This window comes from Gouania willdenowi, chromosome 20 (genome assembly GCF_900634775.1).
Source record: "Gouania willdenowi chromosome 20, fGouWil2.1, whole genome shotgun sequence".
Taxonomy (NCBI): Eukaryota; Metazoa; Chordata; class Actinopteri; order Blenniiformes; family Gobiesocidae; genus Gouania; species Gouania willdenowi.
This window is the reverse complement of record NC_041063.1, coordinates 18,818,348-18,841,671: the sequence shown is the minus strand read 5'-3', so window position 1 is coordinate 18,841,671 and position 23,324 is coordinate 18,818,348. Positions and strand designations below refer to the sequence as shown.

General features: G+C 36.7%; 2 protein-coding genes across 3 annotated transcripts; one reads left to right on the top strand and one right to left on the bottom strand.

Moving 5' to 3' along the window:
- Positions 1 to 7,950: 7,950 nt before the first annotated feature.
- On the top strand, positions 7,951 to 14,082 carry sbspon (somatomedin B and thrombospondin type 1 domain containing). 2 transcript variants are annotated; one of them, XM_028434981.1, is made up of 6 exons: positions 7,953 to 8,250; positions 8,327 to 8,535; positions 9,924 to 10,118; positions 11,193 to 11,271; positions 11,662 to 11,838; positions 13,674 to 14,082. In XM_028434981.1, the coding sequence occupies exons 2-6, from the start codon at positions 8,448 to 8,450 to the stop codon at positions 13,789 to 13,791; spliced, it is 657 nt and encodes a 218-aa protein (XP_028290782.1). In that variant the 5' UTR covers positions 7,953 to 8,250; positions 8,327 to 8,447; the 3' UTR covers positions 13,792 to 14,082. The 2 variants fall into 2 exon arrangements, with proteins under 2 accessions (XP_028290781.1, XP_028290782.1); XM_028434980.1 differs by having other exon boundaries at positions 7,951 to 8,535.
- Positions 12,279 to 23,324, bottom strand: terf1 (telomeric repeat binding factor (NIMA-interacting) 1). Its single transcript, XM_028434979.1, has 9 exons — positions 22,996 to 23,324; positions 21,483 to 21,584; positions 21,063 to 21,190; positions 20,872 to 20,958; positions 20,131 to 20,280; positions 15,521 to 15,642; positions 14,850 to 14,947; positions 14,692 to 14,762; positions 12,279 to 14,600 (listed from the first exon to the last, which is right to left on the bottom strand). The coding sequence occupies exons 1-9, from the start codon at positions 23,174 to 23,176 to the stop codon at positions 14,439 to 14,441; spliced, it is 1,101 nt and encodes a 366-aa protein (XP_028290780.1). The 5' UTR covers positions 23,177 to 23,324; the 3' UTR covers positions 12,279 to 14,438.

Sequence of the window (23,324 nt, the reverse complement as noted above, 5' to 3'; positions counted from 1 at the left end):
AAAAAAAAATTGAGTTAGGACCATCATTAGACCCTAAAAACTACTAAAAATATAATGCACATATAAAACGGGTTGAGAAAGCAGAGAGTAAGGCACGAAAAATGTCAAAAATAGAAAATTCACCCAACGTAGGAGGTAAGGCTATATAGTAAGGCATAAATTCAATAAATTTTACCTCCAAATAAATTGAGTTAAGACCATAATGGGACCGTAAAAACTACTGTAAATATAATGCACATACCTAAAACGGGCTGAGAGAGCAGTAAGGCACAAAAAGTGTCAAAATCAAGGTAAGGCTATATATAGTAAATGCATAAAGTCATAAAAAATCCAAAAAACAAAAAATTGAATCAAGACCATAATGAGACCCTAAAAACTACTATAATAGAATGCACATACTTAAAACGGGCTGAGAGAGCAGTAAGGCACGAAAAAAGGCAAAAATGTTAAATTCACCCTATGTCGGAGGTAAGGCTATAGTAAGGCATCAAGTCAAAACATTACAGGAAAAAAAATTGAGTTAAGACCATCATTAGACCCTAAAAACTACTAGAAATATAATGCACACACTTAAATTGGGGTGAGAAATCAGTGTCATGAAAAATGACAAAAATGTGACCAAAAAGACCAAAATTCGGACATAAGGCATAAAAATTGAATTTTTTATAAAATTCTTTCACACTATCATAAGACCCTAAATACTACTACAAAAAATAATGCAGACACTGAAATTGGGTTGAGAAGGCAATAAGTCATAAACCTGTATCTACTATTAAAACACCCTTGTCCACATCACTATTATTTTATTTTGTCCTGAAGGTGAATTAAATCATTCAGATCAGACACTTTCAGGTTTGTGAAAATGTTTACGTCTTGTTTGAATGTCTCATCAACCTTCAATTCAAGTTTTTTTTAATGTAGTTTTTTCAGGGCTGCAGGCTGTTCCTAAAGAGTTTAGATTATCAGCAGAAGCCAAAGAAGATAAAGAACTGTGGTTAATCTCTGTTGTTGACCTTTTTGATAGAAAGATGCTGTCAACCGTTGTGTTTGCGTCCCTCCTCCTGCTCCAGGTGCTGAACCGTGCACTTCAAGGACGAACAGTGACCTGGAAACACTGAGTTATCTCTTTATTCATCCAGAGTGAAGGGGCTTTATTCTTTATTCACACTGCAGCACAAACTCTGGAGTCCAACAAAAAGCCTTAATGAGCAGTCAGCTGTGAACTCTTTACTATGATTTCCTCTTTTAAAGATCACAGTTGTCTCAATTATGTGAAACAACCCATTGAAAAAAAAATACAACCTATTTTAATAATAATATAATACAATATAACACTAATGGGTATAGTGCAAATGTCTCGAGGGAACAATAACAAAAATGGTGCAAAATCCGAAAGGCCGGCCCTGAAATCAACCAACAGCTCAAGTTTCTCTATAATCTAGAAATTCACATTTTTCAGAATGCAAACTTTATGCAGCGAATAAAGATTTGAGCTGTTTTTTAACATTTGTTTCATGTTTAATGAGTCAGTTCTTGTGTTTCATATAATGTGTATGAAATAAATGCAACATTGAGCTTGTTCTTCTGTATCTGAAGGAATCAGATTCTCAATATCCATAGGAGTTTACCAGGTATTCTGTAATTGAAAAGAGTTACTCAACACAATTTATTCATTTAGGAGTCTATTCTCCCATCTGGACCAAAGCGCTTTTTTACGCGCCTACAGTTACGCATTTCTCACCTACGCCTATTCTCCGGTCCAGGCTCCTGACACGCCCACCGCGCGTAATTAGAGCAAAATCGCGTAGTCCGTGAATTAAGGCGGACTGAAGGAAAGGAGGCGGTGATGTCATTTCTTTGGGTTGTCTAGAAATCAACATGGAGTTTCCCCAATGCTTGTAAATGTCATTGAAATCCGTGAAAATGATAAAGTTCACTTTTAATTTGAAACGTCTTCATTGATAAATAATGTAACAGGTTGATTTGATCAGATCATTGATCAGATTATTGCAGTGCGACTGAGGATCGGTCGCATTCTTCTGTCCGAGTCACAATTGAAATCTCTCTCCTTGATCATCATCATCATCATCATCATCATCATCATCATCATCATCATTATCATCGCTGTAAAGCGTGACCGAGTTAGATGCGCTGGAGATATGAGGAAATAACGTGGCCGCAGAGCGTCCTGCTTTAATACAGAGGGATGTTTGCAGTGAAACAGAACTATTGGTTCATTATACGCAGTTTTAAATATAAATTGTTATGACCTAAGTTGAGCCTCATTAAAATATGTGTGGGAACAGTTTCTGGTCCATCCTCATCTGCATATGACAACCTGTTTCACTCTGTAGTGGATCAAACTGTGACTTTACGTTGGACATAGTATGAAAATAGTTGGATCACTGTGACCAACGTGGACAGAAGTCTGCGTCTGTCAGAGTTTTAATTCATCACCCCCATTTTCTTATTTCTGAATCAAACACTCCTTTGTCTGACGACAACATTTTTGCATAGAAAACTATTTAAAAGAGCCATAGAACACAAGTGAGAACACATATATATTAAAGATTGTCATTTTGTAAATAAGTGGAATAAAACAGTATTTAGTGCAGTGGTTCCCAACCTGTTTTGGATCGTGATCCTGTTTGACCTTTGATTTTTTTTTCAGGTGACCCCATTCAAACTCCAGGCTACCCCACATGGGGTCCTGACCCCAAAGTTTAAAAACACAGATTTAGTGGATCCTGAATAAATGTATTTCTATAGTTAAGATCCTTTCCAGACATCTCCCACTGGGTACTGGACCAACTCCACTCTCTCTCTCTCTCTCTCTCTCTCTCTCTCTCTCTCTTTCTCTCTCGCTCTCTCTCTCTTTCTCTCAAGTACCCCCTGTATTGACATTGCATGCCCATATAGGGCTACACGTACCCCCATTTGAGAAAGACTGCTCTATATATAATCATAGTGTGTGCAATGATGACAACAGGGCTTGTTAAACCCTGATATGTAACAATACTCAGCACTTTTGTTACATTATTGACCAGTTATTACATTTCGGGTTTTATTACGTTTTTTAAAAAATTAACAAGTTGGGGTCGTTGTTACATATCTGCAGAAACCCACACAAGTTACTACACTCAAGCTTTCTGTTCAGAGTTTTCAGGTAGTGAAACGTAGATAAATATTATCAGCATACATTGTTTGCTAACACGTTTTTACAACTCCCTGTCAGGTGCACAGCGTCTTATTTTCCTGTCATAAATTCCTCACCTTTGCATCTTCTATCTGGTGACCTATGACTGAGTTATTACATAGCTGCTAACAACATGCACGACACTAAACGGAAATATTTCTTTTTGCCTGGCACAGTTTTCACATTTCTAAACCCTGACCCTGGTATAGAGCAACACACCCAGACAAACACATCTAACAGACACTTTATCTGCTTTTCTTTAAATTTCAAAATAAGATTTATAAAATCTGCCACGGTACCTGCAGCATACGCTTGCTCATTATCATTGGGTGAACTTTCATCTCTCTTGTCTTAGACGACAGAGTTCAGTCCTTCCTGTTCACCAGGCCTTGAGATTCTGCTGGTGTATTGATTTACATACAAATGATGACTATGCCACTAGAGATGACTGATGAGGGGAGAATTATGAGCAACAATGCCAAGTCCCTGGTTGCTGTCGTCACACAGCGTTAGACTGCTGTCGTAGATCCAACACAGGTGGGTTAACCTCTGGAAACGTTTGAGGTGTTCTGCTCATCTTTTTAGGTTGGAGGCACAAAACTTGAGACCATCATTTATATATGAGCCTTTGTAGTGAAGAAGCAGGATGTGAAAAATTATTATTTATTTTAGATATGGGCAATATTATCCACCCACCGAAATTATCAGCTGATATTAGCCATAAAATGTGCTATCAGTTGACATCGGTATTGTTAATCGAGATAGGCTGTTATTGAAGACAACATAATAAAAATGAATATGGCACCTTTTCAATAACTAAAGGTGAATTTGTTTTTTTTTTAAATTTTGCAAAGAAGACATTTTTTGTGGAATACATCCAGTGGGCCAAACTGGGGCATCTAATTAAAGGTAGTCATGCAATTCTTTACTTGTAGAACTAACTGACTAACCGACAAACTAATATTGAAAATAAACTTTCCAACTTTCCAAGCATTTCTAAACAGTTGTCCTCAGCTTGTCAGGATTACAAATTTTGCATTCTGTATCTGTGACAACAAAGGAAAACTCAATGCTAGCCTACTTTTTGTAATTTAACATTTTCATGATATTGTTTCCTCATAAAGAGTAATTGACGGCAGAAAAACATGATAAAGTATTAGTAGCTCTGCCTGCATGGAAACACCTGGTGCTAGACTATGTGTTAGTGGAATGAGAATGAGAATGGGGTGGCGTGGCGTGGACATCAGTGTAAATGGTGTGCAAGCAGTGTGGCGGGTATATTATCTATATCTTTATGGTGTCTGATTCTGGCTCCAGCTCTTTGACAGATAGGATTCTTACCACCTTTCGGTCCACGAGTAAACATTTGTTGCTTCCTCTATTTGTGTCCAAGCTAAGGCTAATTTAGTCAACATATGTTGTCTGATAATCCTGTGTTAGATATATGCGCTTTCCCTCAGAGTAGCATTTTGGCTTTGCTGCTCCCACACTTGCCATTGAGGGTCTGATTCTGACACCGATCTTCACTTTGTATTAATACAAATGTTATATTTATATCGTGACGGTGTCAGCGGAGGATTCTTCACATCATCACATCAACATTTAGATAAAGGCAAATCCACGACAGGTATAATATCTATCTTTATTTACTCTTTACATAAAATAATGACTGACTGATGGCCATCACTGGCTCTGCCCCCGCTCACAGAGAAGCACTAGAACCCTCAACCTACCACGAGCCTCAGTGATCTAACATACCGACAAAGTTAATCTTTGATGCTATTTAAATGCATACCTCTATCTACCCACAGAGTGAAATCTCTACCTTGTTCACCTTGATTCACCTGTGGAGTCTCACTTATTCGTTACCCAGATCATTGTCCTGTAACCTGAGACAGCAGTGACTCAATCCAAGTCAAACATCCAAACTCTCAGCTAATTAAATAATGACTCATGTGCCTTCTAGGTTATGGGACAACATTCATAAGAAGCACGAGATAAAAAGGAATGGTCAAATAAAGGGTTGCAAACTCATGCAACAACAGATAAAAGGAGCAGACCATGTCAAACACTCCCAGTCGCATATGTACAGTATGTACACACAGAGGGAAGAAATTTAGAGGCTTTTTACAGGACAAAGACGTCCATTCATGAAGGAGAAACTGACTGAGTTCACTGGGTAGAAAAAAAAAACCCCTCTTTCTTTAATCTTTTCTTCACTCGAGTTATCTTTGCACTCATGTTACCAGTATGTTGTCGGGGTTTAAGGTGAAGTCGTCACCGCCGTTACTACACGTCAACAAATGTTTGAAACTATGGTAATGCAGGTCATCGCGTTGCCATGGCTACAGCCAGAGTTTACATTCCCATATAGACGTGATGGAGCTCAGGCTCACCCCTGCTGTCTCCTTGACACCCAGTGCACACACTGCAGGTATGCACACTTTACATTCCTATTAGATCCAATCAGCCTCTTTTTCTGTAATCTGTTTTACCTCTGACAAGTCGGCTTCTAACTAAGTTTGAAGAGCACAAACACACAAGTTAATATGGCCCCAAACTCATTGACATACACTAAGACAGTGTTTCTCAAATGCGGGGTACGTGTATCTCTAGGGTGATGGCACTACAGGGGGGTACCTGTGAGAGAAAGAGTGGAAAATGAACAAATAAGGTGTCAGTCTTAGTCACACCCCAGGGCGTGATATGGCCGGTATTGATAAAAAAACTGTATAAATAAATCTATTTAGGAGCCACTAAATTTGTGTTTTTCAACCTTAGGGTCAGGACCCCAGGTGGGGTCGCCTGGAGTTTAAATGGGGTTGCCTGAATTTTCTGAAAAATTAAAATTCAACTAAAAAAATCTGAGCTCAAACATGATCAAAAACTATTTCTAGGAAAAAAATGTTTTTGGAGTCACCAGGAATTTTTGAAAATGGGGTCATGATCCAAAAAAGTTTGGTAACCACTGCACTAAATACTGTTTCTTTCCACTTCTTTACCAAATGAGATTCTTTAAAATGTTTACCACTTGTCATTGCCACCATTATGATCTATAGATGTTTGAAATAGTTTTCTAAGCAGAATGTTGTAGTCGGACAAGGAGAGGGGGTCTTGGATTCAGAAATAAGAGAAATGGGAAACTTGAGCCAAAATTGTTTCAGAACCACTGCACTAAGAAGTCTGCTAGTGGGGTGGGTTCTTGTGGGAATTCAAGCTCATCTATTCTGACAAAAGCACAGTTGGGGCAGGAGGTCTGAGGTTTGAAACCCATCAGATGTGAAATACACACTCTTTGATGTGCATTTGCAAACTGATGCACCTGTAAGCCATGCATCAGCGGGCAGATCACGTCAGTATCAGAGCTGAGAGCTACAGTGGGAAAGTATTACTTGATTGACCTTTAAATAACGATATCACCACACATAAGGAATATTTAATCTCAAAGTGAATAAAAATGATAAAACTCACTTTTCTTTGATGTCAGATAACTTCAAACCAAAGAGTGTTGTGGATTCTACAGCATTTCTTGTGAAGTGGAATAAAAGAGGACCGTGCACCCCTGAGGTCAGTCGCAGTTCAAATCTCTCACGCACTCATATACACCGATTCACACAAGCCTATCTGATGATGATGATTGTAGCGAAGATGAAGGTTGTTACTGTCGCTTGACCTATCTGCCCGGTATCAAGAAGAAGAATCAAAGGACTCAATGGACCCCCCTCTGGTCTCTGTGAGCTTGTTTTTCAAGACAGTAGTACCCAGATTACTACAGGAACTCCCAGCAGCAGTGTCTAGGACGGGCAACAGATGGCTGAAACACAAACAGATCACTTCCACAGTGAAAAACATCATCAGGGGATCAGATTTGTTAGAATATTATAATCACCAGCATGGCTAGATGCTGGTGTAAAATTCAGTATAGTTGCTTTGTATTCTACACAGTCTAAAACAGGCAGGCTTGATGAGGTTCAGTGGAGTTTTTAAATTGTTCATTGGAGCGAATACATGTGTGTACACGGGATTGTCTGTCACTCCCTGTTAGATATTTAACAATTGGTTTAATAAACCTCCGCCAAGGAGGTAATATTTTCACAGGCTTTTATTAATTTGGTAGTTTGTCTGTTAGCAGGATTACATCAAAAGTACTTAATTCATTTTAACAACTTTTTTGGCCAAGATAAACATTAGGCCATGGAAGACGGGTTGGTTCCTCAATTACCCTGACAAGTTTTATCTAGATTATCGCAATTTAAACAGAAATAATAATTATTATTATTGTTTTATATATATATATATATACACTTTATTTATCTCCAAAAGAAATTTACAAAGGAGTCATGACTGTGCCCATATATTTCAACCTACTAAATCGTGATTAATGGGAATAAAAGTTTCTTACAAGTCTTTAAAGTGTGAATGATAATGGTACCATAATCCATGTTGAGTTTTTCCCCTAATATTATGGTATCTACTGTATTTGACCTAACTGATATTAATGTAACTCTGTGATTGACCGTTGAGCTCAGATAAACTCCGACACTCTTACATAAATTACAAATTGCATTTTTGAGAATCACACAGTAGCTTCTCATATCTCCAGGATCATTTATTATTTACTGGAGACCTGCCAAAAGCTCACATTCCACCCTTTTCCCTTTTGGGACGCAGAGTTTGGGTGGCATTAGCAGCCAGACTGAACGTGCATCAGGGAGAGGAGGTAAGAAATACCTGAAGGAGCAGGAGTCAGGTGTGGAAGGCAGCGTGGAAAACAAACCAAACCCACCAAGCTCAGCCCTCCCCTAACCTCATAATCTCTGCTTTACTGTGATCAACTGGAGGGAGGCACTGAACTGGGAGCAACGGAGGAGGAACCACTGCGAGACTTTGGGAGTGTGATCAGCGTACTTTATTTCTGTATAAAGTATTTTCGAAGGAACACATAAGAGCTGATCATAGGAAGAGCTCCAGGATACAAACCACCCTTCAGCAGAGCTGGGATTCAAACCATCTTCTAATCATGGAAGGGACCAGTAGCACCAGATAAACCCTTTGTAAGAGCGGGAAAACCACCTTGTAAGCCTTGGGTGAACCTTCACTCAGACTCCTTATGATGAGACCCTCTGTTAGGTTCGCCTGTTGGCTCCTGGTGCTGGTTTCTACTCTTGAGAAGAACCATTTGGTAACTGGTGGCTGTTCTGGAAAATGCTGCCAGGGCAGAGATTTAGGCTGTTTGACCACAGACTGGAGGATGGACCGCGTGTTTGGGAAGTGCTTCTGTGACGAGGGATGCATCCGAACCAAAGACTGCTGCTTTGACTACTTCACAGAGTGTCCAGGTGAGGAAGGATGATCATTTTGTCACAAACAACACAACAAATTAATGCAATCCTCAGATGAGAGTATGGCTCACATAAAGGAACAAGAACAAATCTCCACCAAGCACCAAATCTCCTCTTTGCCAGATATTGGCAGTTATCTGGACCAATGATCCTGATCATGGTATCATGATCATTCTCACTTTAATAACGATACAGTAGGTCCAATTTCTTTTAATTTAAATTGCAATGAGATGCGTATTATGGAGCCGATCTGAATGAAACTTGGTGGGGTAACTGAGGAACCAACCCAACACAACTGAGTCAAATTTCATAGAGATTGGTCAATTAAGAATTGAGATATGAATTTCTGAAATTTCACCAATCATGAGAGACAGGGGTTTTTTCGATTTATGAAACTGATACAGATTCACTATATAGATGCAGATCCCCTCCAAAATGTTATAATAGTAATAATAATAGGTTTTATTTAGACAGCGCTTTCACAGGTGCTCAAAGACACTTTACAAAGGTGATACAAAGAGTTTAATCCTTTTGTCATTGCACAAGTACACACAATTTCACATGCGTCTCCAAACAACATTCATTACACTTCAAAGATTCAAGCTAAACAGACACAATCATAAAAAAAACAACATAAAGTATGCTAAAAGTGAATAGAAGGAACACAATAATAGACATTATTAAGAGAAGAATGTAAAAGCATTTAAGAACAACATAAGCATAATCGGACATTAAAAGCTAGTTTTAAAAGGTGTGTTTTGAGCTAGGATTTGAAGGTTGGGAGGTCAAGGGTATCTAAATCCAGTCTTCCATGATGTAAGATCTATCTTTGCTGAAAAATGTGTCAAAATCTATTAAGTACTTTTGACGTAGTCCTGCTAACAGACAAACAAACATTGAAAATGTTACCTCTTTGGCAGCGGTAATAGACCAAATATTTAAAGAATGTGATTGTATCAACCTGTTGTAGCAATTACAGTGCCAGTCAAACAAGTTGACCATACCTAATGTGTGTTATAGCACACCAGCGTGTAAATCTGCACGCCTTTATTACATCAAAGCATAATTGAGCTTGGCTTGGTCACTGAATGGGTGCTTTCCTTGGCACCGTCTCAAATCCACTTGTAGTGCAGCAAGAAACAGATTATACAAGTCGAGATCAATGCCTCATTGTTCTTAAGTTATTTCCCAGATTGATAGACCCACTACACTGTTCTACAGGTCTAATGGAAATAAACAGCCAGCAGAAACAGTGGGAAATGTCACCTCCACACACTGTAGAGGTCAAGTTCATCATCCGAGTGTCCCCGCTGCGTTGATTGTTTGCTTCAACAGAGGACATCCTGTAACATTGTTTCTCCCATATTATTGGTGCCAACATTCAGCCCAGGACTGTTCAGTGAGCGACTGGAGCTATTGGAGCGGCTGCGCCGTGCACTGCCAGCCTTCTGTCAGAGTCCGTGTTCGTCACGTGGGTCAGCAGCCCAGGAACAGTGGAGAGGCCTGTCCCAACCTGGAGCAACGAGCAGGCTGCATGGAGTTCCGAGACCGCCAGGGCAGCCACTGTGCACACAACGCAGGTACAACAATTTAGATATCACTACACACTCTTCTTCTTCAAAAACAGGCCAATAGTCCTAAGGGTGGTGCTAAAGCAAACATCTAAAGCTCAAAATTGTCAAAATTTATGACAAATCAAGTCTATGCGCTACAGACTTGCAATTTTCTCCAAAATGTGGCCCCAATACTGAAGAAACCATTGTATACTTAAACCTACGGCTGGGCAATACATCAAGATTTAAGATAAGGTGTATCAAGTTTTCGATTTTGGCGATATGGAAAATTACAATAGCATGAAAAGCTAAAAAGCTGTATTTCTGAGTGCATCCTAACCCAGACATTCCCCTAAACAAGCCATACTGCAGAACTCACTCACACATGTTGTCTATTATAGGAGAAAAAGCCAAAAGTGGCACAAACAGTGGAGCTGTTTGTTAATAAATGTGCCTGTGTGGCATTTTGCATTGGCAAATTTAACCCAGAATAGTTTTTTCTGGTAAGACTTTGAGTTAAAAATACCAAGATTTATATCGTATATTGTCACTCAATTGACCACGAACTTGCTACAAAGCTGCCCTACACAAATCATCCACACAGCAAAAATTAAGCCTACAGTGCATTCAAATGTTTGATTAAATGCTAATATCAACATGTACTTGCAAATTCTTGCTAAATGCATTTTCAATGTCCATTGAAAAATTATAATTGTAGAGCCATGGTTGATAAAGTTTGGAAAATAACTTAATTTTTTTTTTTTTTTACACCATTTTTAATTTCATACAATTGCGAACATTTAGAGTCACTACAAAAACATCTGTATTTCACTTATGGAGCCAATAAATCATTATTATAATTTTTTTTTTTTTTTTTTTTATCAACATCTCCATGCTGTCTAGATGCAATTTGTGTATGTTCGGGTTTTTGTAACTGAATTTTTAACAGCCGTTTGAGATCTGCCTTTACATTCTACACGCTTTAACAGCTGCCGTCTTCTTTTGTCTGTCCCATTGCTGTGCAGTAGCTATAATTCCATTCATAATTTGTAATTGCTTTGATAATATCAGGAGGAATAATTGTCATTCTTCTCTTCTGAGGTCCTGCATTCATCACCAGTGTCGAGTTTGGCAAGAGAAGACCCAAACATGACAGTTATGGAATCCCCCTGAACCCTGGGTAGGTTTCATGTCATTGAAACTTTGCTACACGTGACCTCGGGCGTCTTTGAAAGCCGGAGTTGAAAAGTTCACATATGCTTCAAAGCTGTACACTTTATTTTTGTATTACACGGTGTAATCTTCTGCGATAACTGCATGACCCTTTCTTGATCTCAAGGTGTTTGCCCACCTGTGTACAGACCATAAATCTAGCAACACTGTGAGATTTAGCACAGTAGTGACATGAAATACACACATAGAAAAGATCTGAGTAGCAACAGATGAATAAGAATTGTTGCCATATCAAATATTTCCACTTCATGTTTCATGTAATACAGAAATGATTACATATATACTCAGTTCTTTGATTGATTAGTTTTGATTTTCAAAGACTTTCTCCTTCTCTCAGGTTCTGCATTGAATTCACTCTGGAGTCTCGGACACCTTACTGCACGGTGGAGAACAGGCCACACACACATTGGATGCGCTACATAACTGAGGGGTTTAAAGTGTGTGTGGCTTGTGAACCTCCTGCCATGCGAAACAATAGCAGCAGTTGCCAAGGAGACGGAGACGGATCAGACAAGTATGAAGTTAAAAACAGTAGTGATTTCTAAGGGAAACAAAAACAAGGCAGGAAGTATCAACCTTGAAAAGATTATTAAGTCATAATATGATGACAACCTGCCAAACATTGTGCAGGCCTAATATTACCTGCAATGACCCTCAAACGCTCCCTGAGATCACGGAAGACATGCTGTGGTAACAATGTGTCTCCAGCACAGAAAGTGCAAGATTTCCTACCACCAGGCTACAGGAAAGCTTTTTGTCTTTTATTTAAAAAAAAATATTTAGAAATTCTGGACAGGTGAAGACTTATTACCTCAGAAACATCCCAACTCAACATGCGACCAACACACATCAAACCTTCGGTTTGGCAAATAGTGTGACTGGTTTTCCAAGTTAACATGTGTTCCATTTAACATGCTTCCTATTTAGTAACTGGAAGTAAAACGCTCAAGTAACTTTCTTTACAATGTTTATTGACTCAAACCCATGCTTTTTTACAGAAAATAAAGCATACATTTAATCATTAGTTGTTGCAACAAGCAAACATGCTACCCATCTTTTTTTAGCAGATAAACCCATAGTATAGGCCTAAATGATCAATAAAACAAAGATGTAAAAGGTTGAAATTGCCACTTCAAAGTTGGTTTGTTGACCATTTTACACATTGCATTGTGGGATGTGGAGTCTTGGAGACGGGTGCATAGAAATGTTTTTACATTCTAATATCACGTGGGAATACTGGGAAAAAACCAGAACAAAAATCATGTCGAGTAAATCACTGTCATCCTTGCCTGGCAAAAAACACAACAAAATACTGCAAGAAAGAAGTAAAAACACTTCTATTGCGTCCGGGGGCATGTTATGTGGTACAAAACCAGCAAAGATAAAATCCAGCCACCGGGTCTTGATAAGGGGAGCAGAAATAAACTTTTATGTTGCTCAATGCAGCCAACAACAATGTCCTGCCTTTGCCATGTCTGTTTAACTGCAGAGTATTGTGGGCGGAGTTATTCCTCTAATGATGTCACAAACGGAGCAAACTCAAACTCACCTGTATGAGCACAAAGTTTAAAAAATGCGGAGAAGGCAAGAGAGGGAGAAATCATACATTTGTAAGTAGATTGTATAAAATGACCCTAACCCTAACCGCCATTAACTCTGTATATGTCATGCCTTTAAAAATGTGACGTTAAATAGTATTAACAAAACAAACTAGGGATTGGCCGATACCGATATCAGCACAAATCATACATACTTTTATTATTTATTTTGTCATGTGGAATGTCAGAAAAGGATGAAGTGATACAGAAAACAATAGTCAGCAACAGTAGGTATGAGAAAAGCTGACCCACTTATTATTAACCGATTGGTTACATAAATTTTAACCTTAAGATATAATCTATAGTATTGTACAATTGAATAAATAATATATATCGGAGATTTTAGATGCAGTGCGATACAACCCGATATTCATTTTCTGGCTGATATCGAACCGCTATCCGATTGGGACAACCCTAATACAAACCTAATACGACCTGTTCTTATATAATACAGTATATTAGACATTTAGCTGGTAATAATAACAGATTGGAATTGTATTATTTTTTTTCGAGACAATTGAATTACTTCCAGAAGTTTTAAAAGCCCTGAATGGGCTTGACACTAAATCAATGGGTCTCCAATAGTGGGGTGCGCCCCCTATGGGGGGATGGATGTCATGTCAGCAGGGAGTTTGAGACTCTACTGCACTAAACAGTGTAATAAGTGAATTAAAAGCAAATTAATGTTTTTTTTTTTCCTTTATATAAACACATGCGTACGTTAATGTAACAACATCCAACTGTGTTTCAGAGAGACTGTGCTCCACTGGCAGGCGGTGGGAAACCCTCGATGCAGCGGCACATGGAAGAGGATCCAAAAAACCCGACATTGCAACTGTCCACCACAACACAGTTTTGTCTTCATCTGACCTACACAGTCCAGATCATCCTCCAGCCATGATGTCTTTATGAAAGGAAGTGACGCAAAATGAACAGATCATAACTTCCCACCCTTCAGACCATAAACATTGATGCTACAATCCCATAAAGACTTCCATATGCACAAATATCTCTTTCACTTCTAATTGTGTATTATTGTGTTGCAACCAGTACAGTATTTAACTGTCTTTTACTGCACAAGCACCTCACAGTTCATTGTATATGTATGTATGTATTTTTACACACTGCAAATATTTTTATTAAATGTTTATGATGAAATACATTACTTGTGACTTAATTTACATGACAAAAGGAAATGGTAAAGTTTACCATGAAAAAAACATCATAAGGAATCTAAGGATTTCTTTGTGTCTGGTTTCCTTCTATAATGTTTGCACTATAATCAGGATAAGCTGGTGCAGATGATAAATCTACAATAATATTAATAATAAATTATTAATAATAAAAAAAATTCCTATAAAGGAGACTAAACTTAAATTTTTGATGACCTGAACAGTTAAAATGTTTAAACTGAAAGTAAATTCACAGAGCAGAAGTAAAATATACACTTTTTGTTTATACCAGTATGCCAAAACATTTCAGTGAAAATAATCTAAGTAGAAGGTTGTGTTCTTGCTCAGTCAGCCAGGTACCCCTTCTTTAGAACTCTCCAGCGGTCCTTAAGCATGACACTGGTACGTCCTTCAAAGTCATAATCCTGTAAGATGTGACCCCACTTTCCAACGCCGTGGCGTTTAACTCCGTCTTTTAAGTATCTGTCCAGCTGATACGTCCATTTCTAAAAACAAAAACAAACAAACAAAACATGTTGTTTTAAAAATATTACAATACAGAAAAAACATGCGTAGTGAGCTTGTTGCATGAATCACCTGACGTGGCTTTCTCTTTTTTTGTCCGTCCACGGTATCCCTCGATGTGTTCAAAGTATGGTTTGGTAACTCTGCATGGGAGAAGCATAAAAAGCTGCTCAGATGAATCATGTGCATTGATCTGTAGTGGATCTATATACGTTAGCAATCATGTTCACCCTTTGCAGCCATTTTTCTGACAGGAATGGTGAGTTTCTTGCATGACTCAGGTTTCCACATGTCAGTTATTTTAGTAGAGAACAGCTTCCGTTTTTTTCTGGGAATAGTTTAAATGTAAAATTAGATCCTTCACACAGCATTAAGATAAATATTTTCCAATTACAATTAAAATTACAGTTGATATTCTTTCCCTAAAAGTGAATTACAATTACGTTGTCAATTTCTAAATTTCATTTACAATTAATCACAATTACTGAGCCTGAACAAAAAAATCCCCATTAAACAATTTTTTTGGGGTTTTATGATAGCTTTATCTCAGAATGTATTCGTTTATTAGCACCGAAATTTGGGTGTTTTACCACATTTTTGTTATTTTTCACGCTTTACATTATTTTCACCCCAGTTTAGGTGTGTTTATCATATTTAAACTTTTTTTAGAGTCTAATTATAGCCTTATCTCTGCTAAAGAAAAAAACCCCTAAAAAACAATCCAAAATTGTTACATTTTTATGCCATGACACTGACAGTTTTTATAGAATTACAATTATTATTACGTAATAATTGTAATTAATTATCAACTACATGATTACAATTATAATTGACCCCAACCTTGGCACCAACTGCTTTAAGGTGACACTCATTTCAGCTTATTTCATACTTCAATTCATACCTTTCATTTTTCTTTGATGAATCTGGTGTTTGATTTGTTGTTTCTGAGGAGAGGTCGTCTTCTGACTTGACGTCGTCCAAGTGTTTCATGTCATCAGAAGATACGACGACGTCTGTCGCAGCCTGACAGACAAGAACGCACAGATAAGTTTCTAAATACAGTCAGTAGGGCTGAGCGATATGGACCAAAACTCATATCTTTACATTTTTCTCAAAATAGCGCAAAATGAGATATAAATCGAGAAGAAGTCGGCCCAGAAAGATGATTATTGGTTAAATTTGCTGATGAAAAATGCCACAAAGGCTCATTTATTAAGCAACAACTGCACAATATGTGCTCCTTAGGTCTTTTTCTCCTCTAAGGGACAGCACATGTGTGTGAGTTCTGTAGTGTGGCTTGTTTAGGGGAAGGTCTGGGTTAGAACGCACTCATCTAACTGTGCTTTTAATGCTGTTCTGATAAGAAGAGAAATCAAAGACTCCTAAAACAAGTATTTTAAACAAAATAAGCTAAAAAATATAAGGAACTAAATGTTCCTCTATACTTAAAAATATATTTTGAATCTTTACTTTTACGTTGTTTTCTTTGATACTGTTCCACTCATACTCTTTTCCTCACGATTTGAAATGCAAGGATGTATTTGTGCGCGGTGTGGTGAGACATGAGGTATGAATAAAAACATTGGAATTTCAACAGAAAATTAAATCTATTGTTAAAAACCATTTGTACTATGAACAGACTTTTAGAAATCGATGGAAATGTCCAGGTTTCCCATCAAACGTGTCACCACCGCACTACAAATTACAATATTTTCTAAAAATCTGCCCTATTGGAATGAATCCAACAGTGTCTGAAAGCTAAAATGTTTCCGCACAATTTAATTGGGGTAAATTTACACATACACGTGTGGAGAAGCCGCTTTGTGAGGTGAGCAAAGAAGCACACAGAGCATGGTGAAGAACACTGAGTGAATGTTGTTCAATTGTTTTTACATTGTGGGTTGGGGCCAAAATTGGGTCACACACCACTTTTCAGTGAGTCACAGGTAAAAAAAAAAAGCTACAAACCTAAAAACCATTTGCTCTTATTGTGACTTCTTTCTTCACACTAGAGGTCGAACGATATATCGGACGGCCAATATATCGGGCCAATATATGTTTCAATTGTCTTTCATAATCAATGTGCTTTAAAAAAAAAAGTAAATCAGCTTTAGATATCGGCTATCGGCTGAATTAAAAAAAAAAAAATGGTATCGGCATCGGCCTTTGAAAATCTCATATCGCTCGACCTCTACTTCAAAACTCTGTAAAAGTTTAGTTTTACAAACAAATAATAGGGAAGTTTGATTTAATTATGCTTCTTGCAGCATTTTTCCTTTTAAATTGCACTTTTTTTTTGGAAGTTGATAAAAACAACTTTATTGTCACAAATTCAGTAAAATGAGTGTAGACTGACGCATTAAATGTGACTATCCTTATTTTCTGCTGCCCTGCTTTAAAATTATATATTATCTCAGATAAAATCTGCTTCATATTTTCAGTTATTGGTTTCAAAGTTGAATTTTGTTCCTGTTTGATGTGTGTGTGTGTGTAGCATTCTTTGAAGGTGACATTAGTTCAGAATCACTGTATTATTTTAAAAAAGTATATTAAGTATGTGTCAAGTCCTTTTTTGAGAATACAGAGTTCAGCTTATCACATTTGTTATTGCGCTAAATTGCACTCTATAATACAGGAATTTTTGGTTTTGTACATAATTTATCTTGATAATACACGATGTACTTTGTCATTTAATTTTACTTTTGATACTTAAATACATAACATTTGAGCTACTTTAACACTTAAATGAGTAATTTTCCTATGGGGGATTTTAACTTTTACTTAAGTCATTTTCAGTTTCAGTACTTGTTCTTTTACTTAGTTACTTCTCCCGCCCCCAAGTACTTTAAACACATCTGTACAATGTTAAACTAATGGGAATTAATGACAGTTGATGCCTTGAGGGGCGAAGTGTTGGGGTGAAACCTCCCAAAGGTGGGCGTGGTCAAAAAAACTTCAGAGCACCACCACGTCGATCCTTCTTCTTCTTCATCATGGACTCTTCATAGTCAGCTACTTCAATTAATGCTGTGCAGTAAAGTGTTGCATTAACCAGGCAGGACTAATGAGGCCCGTTATTACGCTTTCCTTTAAAGTCTAACCTTGAGCTCATCGCATTTTTCTGCAAATCATTCATAAAACTCCTAAATAAGCCTGCCTGTTACAATTTCCCCAAGACACAACTACTGGATGAAGCAGTTTGCCCTTCCGGCTAATTTGATGACAAATCGTCAATTAACTATGACTGATAACTTCTCATTAGCACCTTCAGTTGGCTCCAGTGCCATCATTTAGAAATACGAGCACGCAGGATTTAGAATAAATGTGCTGGATGTTGAAAAGTGTTAATCAGTGTAACGTTGGATACCTTGTGTGGTTGCTAATTAACATAAAGTGGCCACCTAATAAACAGATGAGGGCATATTATGCACTTCCTACAAAAAAAGAGCTTTTTCATAGATTTAAAAATTTTTTTTTAAATGAATGATGAATTTGATTAATTTAGAAAGACCCCGCGACACTAAAAAAGAGCAAGTGGGTCAGAAAATGAATGAATAGAAACATTCAGAAAGAAACCCACTTAGTCTTTTCATACCATAACTATAATTCTATAATATTTTTGTGCATAGTAGGCTCAGCTAAGGTTGCATATTTGATTAAATTTTATTTGTGATTATGATTTTGGTCTCCACGATCAAAATAACTGATTTTTACATTTAAAATGCGGCCTCTGATGGATATAAAACAGGAGTTTTCAGTTGTTTTTTTTAAGGTGGGAGGCTCGTGTTGAACGTGTCGACACACCCGCAATGAGTTGATTGACATAAGTACGTAATTAATTGGTATCAATGGTGTTTCTTGCTCAAAACCTGTAGGCTAAAACCGTATGTTCTTACCTTTTCTTCATACGCTGTAATTGTTTTCAAGGAGTTGCACTCTGTAAGTGTATTTATAGTTAGCCCATAGTTCATTTTGACAAATTCTTGGGTAAATTTTAGTCTTTATAAATATTATTGTTGAAAGCTTTTCTTTTTCACTCTAAACTGTTAATATAGTTTGTTAAAAAGTAGTTAAAAAACTTTGGTTGTTGCCCTACTGTCAACAGGATGGTCTCTCCACACCTAGAGGCTTCAAATTTCTAAAATTACTTCAAAATTTCCCTAGTTCTCTTTCAAAGTTTATCCATTTCCGCGTCACTTTAGACTTTTCAGTTTCATCTTATTTCCCTGTTTAGATGACTTTACTGGCTATTAAACTTCCCAAAGTCGTTCCAAACATGCTAAATAGGGTTAACAGAGTCAAATGCTGTTATTAATTTACATTTTATATGCTTCAGAGAATTTCCATAAATGGAAGGGTTTCACTTAAATCACACAAGATTACGTTGTGTAAGCTTAAAATGTCAGTTCACCACACTGCTAGACCTTCAGCCACCCATTTTTATGGAAAAATACCATGAAAATGTATCATATAGTCGTAAAAGATGATTTGTGAAATCTTTCAATACCGCCAAAGGTGAATCACTCTCGCAATTTGCACAAAATCCTGTGTAGCCGTGTGATTGGATGAGGAAAGATTCTGCCGTAATGTTTCACAGAGTAAACTTATCACCAGTTACACTAAAACATCAACAGCTATTCTTTGTACCAGTGCCTTTTGGGATCATAGTATTCTGAACCGCTTGTTCATCATAAATCATTAATAACACACTTCAGATGTAGCTCTGCATGCATTTTCAATCACTTTCGATCACTAATCGAACCGACACACAACGCTAGATTTTGAACAGGATTATGGGCAGAATTGGACACTTTCGTCCGTTTGTCCCACTTTTTAGACATTCAGACATTCGTTTTCAGGTGTAAAATAGTGTGTAAATGTCTGATATGGTTCAAAATGAGGTCGAAATGGTTTTTCTGTTTAAGAAAGTGAATTCTACACACCTGAATCAGTAGTCTGTTCAGTGCTCTGGTGTCAAATGTCGCACACTACGCTATAAATGTAATTCAGGAGGGGGAAATAACATATCTGACACTGGCAAAAATGGTTAAAACAACATTAAGCAATCTAAAAGAGGACTGTTTCAAATAATGTCACTTTTCATTTTGCTAAAAAAGAACTACAATTCCTTCATTTTTTATTTAATTTTATTTTAGATTTTTGTACATTATTTGTTTCTCTTGTGTTAAGTATGAAGTAACTATTCTGTTTGAACTGTGTGGCAATTATGAGTGTTTTAGTCCTGGCCTGGCGCTTTGTTTTATATGTAGTATTTTGTTATTTCTCATAACTGTTCTCTTTTGTCATGATGTAGTCTCTCTGTATTTTAATACCTTTTACATTTTAGGCTGCCTTTTCAAACCTGGCCAGGGGCACCAGATGAAAACTAGCCTCTTTTGGCTAACTCTGCCTCATTTACAGCATGTCATGTGTTCCTTTTAAATAATTAATGAATTAAAATTCAATATTTCGGCTGAAAATTTTGACCTCTCATACACTCAGTTCTGGTACCTTCAGGAGATAATCTGAAGGATTCCTCTTCAAGTAATCATCCAAGAAGGTGCAGATTGTGTCCAGCAGGCAGCTAAAGCTGTAGCTCATCAGGAAGTGGTTGTAGGTGTCTCTCTGAGCCACTATTGTTGACAGTTTTACTTGTAATTTCTGGAAGATAATTCACAGGTAAACGTTAACCATTATGAATCAATAATGCATGCGTTTAACACCACAATTATCTACTCAGGGTTCCTACAGCTTCAGTCAAATTACATTCAAGATTTTTTTTTATTGCCATATGAAATTAAATTCAAGATCAACTTCACAGTAAACATAATTAGGGAAAAGAACACCACATCAATTACATAGGGTTGGGGTCCATTCTTTTCAGTGTCTAGTGCAGATGTGCAACTGGCTGCCCCCAAAGTAAACACACAAAATGACAGTAAAACAAAAAAAAAAAAAAAAAAAAAAAAACAGACTAAAATAATCAAAATCACTCCAAAAACACACAAGGCGACTACAAAAATAGACAGAAATCTATAAAACAAAAATATAAAAAATAAAAACTGCAATGTTACAATAAATCATACATTAAAAAAAAAAAGTATTTAGTCAGCCACCAATTGTGCAAGTACTAACACTACTCTCTACATGTGCCATAGTCTTGGTCAACCAACCATTTCATTGGTTGACTACAGCCCTACTTTTAAGACTTTTGAAGAGATCTGCAGGAACCCCGTCTACTCATAGACAAACCTGTGGACATTCGTCGATATTCTTAATCCACTTGAGAACAGAAGAAGCAGAATTTCTTTTTCCTTTCTTCAGACAAACGTCCACAGACTGCAAACAAACACAAACACAAACACACACTGGTAATAACAATTAACTACTGGTAATATTATATTCTTCCAATGGCGACGTGCATGAGTTTGCAGCAGAATTACCTGCACCAGCAGCAGAGTGCTGATGTTTTTGAACAAACTTTCATCTTGCACCGTTTTCTCCAGGCAGGACCATGTTTGGAAGGCTGACATGAGCGGCAACACGGATTCATCCTCTTCAAAAAAGACGTCTGGAGGAAAACAGCACACAGAATGTGACCATAGAGTTGAGAAATCTAAAGCACATCTTAGTTTTTACAGACTAACAGAGTCGTGATTAATGAAGACAAAGCAACTTGTCTAGACATGATTGCATTAATACATTAGCTTAGAGCTTTTGCTAAAATGGATTTGTAGTCCAAAAGCTGTGGTAGCAATTTTCAGTTTCTGTGTGTTGACAAAAAACACACTCAAATACAAGGTAATTTATGATTATTTAAAATAAAAAAAAGTTAGCCTCAGTTTTTCGCTCCAATGACTCACCTAAATGTTTTCCATACAGGACTCTGGAGAGGAACCCACAAATCAGTGTTTTCTCATCATAATGCTTTTCTTTATCTATCAGAGAAGAACTCTGAGAGAGGGCTGAGGAAAAGAACAAGTACTGCAAACATAAAACCAGTAACTACTTTGTTTCAAGACAGTAAATAAAATAACAAAAAAGCAGCTTGTATTAAAAGATTCAAAAAAAATATATATAATTAAATAGGATAATATTTATTCAGTAATTGTTTTCAAATTAATGTTTACGTTTTTTATCGGTACTTTAAAACATGTCACTTTGCATTTTAATGTAACTTTATTTATTTATTTATTTATTTATTTCATTTATTTAACCCAGCAGACATGCAATAATTCCCCAACAGCTCTTTGATTGTAGATTATACTATATATTTATATTTTCATACATATTACACTATAGGGTTGAGCGATATGGACCATATCTTGATATTTTTTTCCTTCTCAAAATGTCAATATACGATATAAATCTTGATAATTGTAATTCAAATAAAGTCTGACCAGAAAGACAATTCTGGGTTAAAATTGCCGATGCAAAATGCCACACAAACATTTATTAACAAACAGCTGCACAATATGTGCAATGTCTATTCATACGGAAATGTATATTATATTCCACCATTAAATATATATATATATATATATATATATATATATAAATAAATAAAAAATAAACATTTTAGGGTATTTCCTGGGTTAGGATGCACACGTCACCTGAAATGGCCAATGAGGGGCGCTCAGTACTGATAGAGGGGGGGGGGGTCAATTGATACGTTTCCGTACAAATAGCCACAGGCTATAATAAAAACAAGCAATTGAAAAATATATATCGATATAGGCCATATTGTAATTTTCTTATATAGCCAAAATAGAAAACTCAATATATCTTGAATCTCGATATATCACCCAGCTCTATTACACGGGTTTAAAAATAAATATAATTATTGTTTTTGAACCTATGTTTAAATTGTATTAATCATGTATGTATCTTGTAGTCTTGTTTATTTTTTGCTATAATTTCTTCACTTTGTAAACTATTGTAACACAAGTATTTCCCCCCGGATTTTTTAAGTAATTCACATTTTTCAAGGAAAAAATATTTTTAAATAAATAAATTATATTAAATTTCATTAAAATGATAAATACAATTTAAAAACAATTGACTAGGATCCCTACCTGAACTTGTGGATGAAAACAAATAGTTTCCACTGTTATTGGGTGTAGGATGACACCTTCTGGGCTACGGACATTTTGTATTTATTTATTTTTTAACCAATGAATAGAATTATGAATATATAGTACCTCCATGAATAAGGCGTAAATATTTTCTGTATAAAGGGTTTGGTAAACACTGAGCAACATCACCATAACAGAAACTGCTCAGTCTGTCTCGGTTATTCTTCTACATTGTGTGGCTGCTCACATATTCCTTATTAAAATAAATAAATAAATAAACAAGTCAAATGTAATTACTCACTCTTAAATGTCTCTATGCACTTATTAAACTCGTCCAGTTTTCCGTCCTTGAAGTGTCGACACAAACATACAAACAAGAAGTCAAACATCCATCCCGTAGCGACAGCACAAGCTTGGGGGAAACTCTCGGTTCCGTCCGCTTTAACAAAGCTTTTATCGTCGGTAACAGCCTCCACGTCCATGTTTAACTGTTTACTTTACAGACATTATAGTTTCTTTATGTTTAGGTCGTCTATAAACAACTTCTCTAACTTCCTCTTTGCTCAAAAAACAAAACAAAAACAACTTCAGTAACTTCCGCGCGCTTTTTTTCCTGCCTATTATTTTTGG

What these genes read in the sequence shown, in the direction of transcription:
- sbspon (XM_028434980.1), top strand. Translation starts at nt 8,307, where the DNA reads ATGATGAGACCCTCTGTTAGGTTCGCCTGTTGGCTCCTGGTGCTGGTT. An exon ending in CTACTTCACAGAGTGTCCAG is followed by an intron (nt 8,536 to 9,923) that starts GTGAGGAAGGAT and finishes GCCAACATTCAG; the next exon opens with CCCAGGACTGTTCAGTGAGC. An exon ending in GACGGAGACGGATCAGACAA is followed by an intron (nt 11,839 to 13,673) that starts GTATGAAGTTAA and finishes ACTGTGTTTCAG; the next exon opens with AGAGACTGTGCTCCACTGGC.
- terf1 (XM_028434979.1), bottom strand. Translation starts at nt 23,176, where the DNA reads ATGGACGTGGAGGCTGTTACCGACGATAAAAGCTTTGTTAAAGCGGAC. An exon ending in CTTCAGATTATCTCCTGAAG is followed by an intron (nt 15,643 to 20,130) that starts GTACCAGAACTG and finishes CTTGTCTGTCAG; the next exon opens with GCTGCGACAGACGTCGTCGT. An exon ending in CAGAAAAATGGCTGCAAAGG is followed by an intron (nt 14,763 to 14,849) that starts GTGAACATGATT and finishes TCTCCCATGCAG; the next exon opens with AGTTACCAAACCATACTTTG.